Source organism: Apodemus sylvaticus, chromosome 9 (genome assembly GCF_947179515.1).
Source record: "Apodemus sylvaticus chromosome 9, mApoSyl1.1, whole genome shotgun sequence".
Taxonomy (NCBI): domain Eukaryota; kingdom Metazoa; phylum Chordata; class Mammalia; order Rodentia; family Muridae; genus Apodemus; species Apodemus sylvaticus.
This window is the reverse complement of record NC_067480.1, coordinates 17,578,504-17,581,995: the sequence shown is the minus strand read 5'-3', so window position 1 is coordinate 17,581,995 and position 3,492 is coordinate 17,578,504. Positions and strand designations below refer to the sequence as shown.

Here is a 3,492-nt window from a genome sequence, read left to right as displayed (position 1 = left end):
TTTTCTCATGAATTGGCAGTGTATTAGAAACTGGTGGTTCTTACAGGATTATAGTACTCTTTTTATGATTTAGTTGTAAAAATCTATTACAAATATAAAACATCTTACAAGTCCTTTTGCCCCACAGAAATTGGTAAATATTCTGATAATACCACTACATCTGTCAAATGGCTCTTATTTTATTTTGATGAAGAAGAGGATGATGATAAAAGCAAATGGTGGTAGTGGTGATGATGGTGATCATGATGATGGTAGTTGAGAGAGGGTTATGGTAGATAACCGAGGAAACAGAAATAGCCTATGTTGTTTTGGAGACCTTTTGAGCCTCTATAACCATTAACATTTTGAGAAGTTTTGCATAACTTGCACAGTGATTTTTCTTTAACTAAACCACATTCTCGGAGAGCAACTTTGTCCATTCCTGCAGAATAAGTCTTTACAAATTCTTATCATAAAAATTATTTTTAATTATGTGAAGTTATGTGTCAGTCTTCATGTTGGTGTGTACATGTGAGCACAGGTGCCTTCGGAGACAAGAGTTGTCAAATCCCTGGAATTAGAGCTGCAGTGGTTATGATCCTCCTGACATGGGCTCTGCAAATCATAACCAGGTCCTCTAGAAGAGTAGAAGTTAAGATAGTTAACTTCTGAACTATCTCTATACTCCTCATTTTTTAAAATATATTTTGAAAGCAGCCCATTAGCTATTGGGTTTCTGTGAGGCACTTTCATGCATCCTTGGTTTGGTTTAGCCCAATCCTTATTCCCTCTTCTCCCCAACCTCCATGCCCCTATCCCTATTTTCTTTGAAGATATCAATGATCTTTCTCAGTGACGGTCACTGTATGCAGTGATCTTAACCAGACAGACAAGATGTGCACACCAGAAAGTCCCTACTAGAGAAGACACCACACACTTTGGCAGCCAGGACATAGAGAAAATCAAGCAGAAGCCATCTTAGAAATTTGCTCCCTGCTGGCTTGCTCTCAGTGCCAGAAGGTGTTATTCAGGCCAATCATAAGAAAAGACATCCAAATCATTTCATAGACCATCGAAAAGGACTTTGAAATTATACATATTCTGCAATCCCTTAATTAATAATTTGAGTAGTTACAGGCTAGACATGGTGGCTCATGACATTAATAGCAGTAATCGAGCATAGGTAGTTTGATCTCTGTGAGTTCAAGGCCAACCTGGTCTATATAGTAAGTTCTGGGCCAGTACTATAGAGTAAGTACTGTGTTTAAAAAAAATGACATTCAAGGAGGGAGACACTGTTGCTATGAATTTTGTCTGTAAATTTTGTTAATAATGGAAAGACATTAATAACTGAATGGAATGTATAAAAATACATTTTTTGCTTGACAGTTCAGGAACTTATTTATGTCATTGAAAGAACTAGACTGTACATGTATATGATGTATATGATGTTTGTGTATATGATATACATACTATATGTATATGATGGGTAAAAGAAAATTAACAAGAGCTGTGTTAAAAATGAAGGACGCAAGGTGCATGCTGGGAAGAGTGGGCGGTGACTAGACTGCGGTGTTGGCAGTTGGGGGAGCAGGAGGAGGCTGAGCCAAAGGAGAAGCCATAGACTTCCAACTAGACCTAGAGTATACTTTAAAGTGTTTGGGAGAGGCGAGCAGGAACCACCCCCAACTGGCTGCTGGCGGTATCATGACATCCCGGAACCCACCCTTTCAAGATTACAAAAGCAATGGCGAATCTCACGAGGTGTTGGATTTAACTGAGTATGCAAGAAGACACCACTGGTGGAATCGAGTATTTGGCCACAGTTCCGGACCTCTGGAAGGAAAATACTCAGTAGCTACCCAGATTGTAATGGGTGGTGTGACTGGCTGGTGTGCAGGATTTCTATTCCAGAAGGCTGGAAAACTTGCTGCAACTACAGTAGGTGGTGGTTTTCTTCTTCTACAGGTTGCCAGTCACAATGGCTATGTACAGATCAACTGGAAGAGAGTCGGAGAAGATGTAAACAAAGCAAAAAGGCAGATGAAGAAGCAAGCGAATAAAGCAGCACCTGAAATCAACAACATAATTGAAGAAGCAACAGACTTTATCAAACGGAACATTGTGATATCCAGCGGCTTCGTGGGAGGCTTTTTGCTAGGCCTGGCGTCATAAGGACTTGACAGCTCCATGGTAGTGGATCCAACAGTGAGAGGAAGACTAGCAGCAGGGTGATCTCTTAACGGCCCATGCTACCAGAGTCTCCAAAGTCAGAAGAGCCCGCTGGACAGTTACAAAGGCTTAGCGCTTTGCCACCTGAAGCTTACCACGCTAGTATCTGCTGTAAGACAACCTATGCAGTATGTAAACAATAGGATTCTTTGGTTTTTGGTTTCTTGATTTTTGTGTATGTGTGTGTAATTTTTTTTATTAAATATATTCTTTATTTACATTTCAAATGTTGTCCCCTTTCCTGGTTCCCCCCACCCCGAAAATCCCATAAGTCCTCTTCCCTCCCCCAATCAACCCTCCCCCGCTTCCCGGTCCTGGTATTCCTCTACACTCAGGTCTTTCCAGGACCAAGGGCCTCTCCTCCCTTCCGTGTCTAACAAGACCATCCTCTGCTGCCTATGAGTCTGGAGCCATGGATAACTCCATGTGTACTCTTCGGTTGATGGTTTTGCCCCTGGGAGCTCTGGGAGTATTGGGTGACTTATTTTGAGCAATCATGGATTTTGCAAATTTTTAAATGTACATTTGTTTAGAAACTAGCCTATGATTATCATCACTGGATAGAGTGGAGACAGAAAAAGCTGTTACGTGTACTGTCCAATGAAATATTACCCTACCTTCTTCTCAAAGTTCTTTGTGCTTTACTGTCTAGTGCTAATACTTAAAAAATGTATTATAGCTTCAATAGTATGGTTGACTTTTTTTAAAATGTGTTTGCAATAAACTGAAGAATTGTTTTACTCCTTTTTGGAAGGCAACAGTAGAATTATTAAGATATTAACCACTTGTGATATATAAATCTTGAGGTTTTTCCCCCTTCTGTTTCTTACTTTGCTTATGTGTAACCTTTACATTAAAGAAGGCTTTTGTCATGAAATACTACATGCCTAAGATACTTTTCCCTTCTCTAATGTCTACACTTTTTAAAACGTCTCCTTATGTGTTCTTAATTTTCAAGTTTGTTTGATTTATTTATCCTTGATAGCGTAGATAGAACTAATTTGGGAATATGTTAATAGATGTGTCATTTATATGCTTTATTAATTTCAAATGCACCTCATTTATGTTTCTAAAAATCATAATTGTATTTTATTTTATTTTATTTTTTGGCTTCTTCACCAAAAGGTACAGGTTGCTTTAAAATACTTAGTAGTATAATATGAACTTATTGTCTGAAGAACTGTGAATTTCTGTATAGTCCTAAAATTATAGCTTAAATATAATTGCTTCCTTGATTATGTCATGAAAGCACTAGGGCTCTCAGGCATTGCTAGCGTCACA

The 3,492-nt window shown here is 38.8% G+C and overlaps 1 protein-coding gene across 2 annotated transcripts; it reads left to right on the top strand.

The window, feature by feature from the left end:
* The first annotated feature begins 1,686 nt into the window (after positions 1 to 1,686).
* LOC127692786 (FUN14 domain-containing protein 1-like) lies at positions 1,687 to 2,154 on the top strand. Of its 2 annotated transcripts, XM_052193385.1 has the most exons (2): positions 1,687 to 1,954; positions 2,075 to 2,154. In XM_052193385.1, exons 1-2 carry the CDS (start codon positions 1,687 to 1,689, stop codon positions 2,152 to 2,154), a joined length of 348 nt encoding a protein of 115 aa, XP_052049345.1. The 2 variants fall into 2 exon arrangements, with proteins under 2 accessions (XP_052049345.1, XP_052049344.1); XM_052193384.1 differs by having other exon boundaries at positions 1,687 to 2,154.
* The last annotated feature ends 1,338 nt before the right edge of the window (positions 2,155 to 3,492 follow it).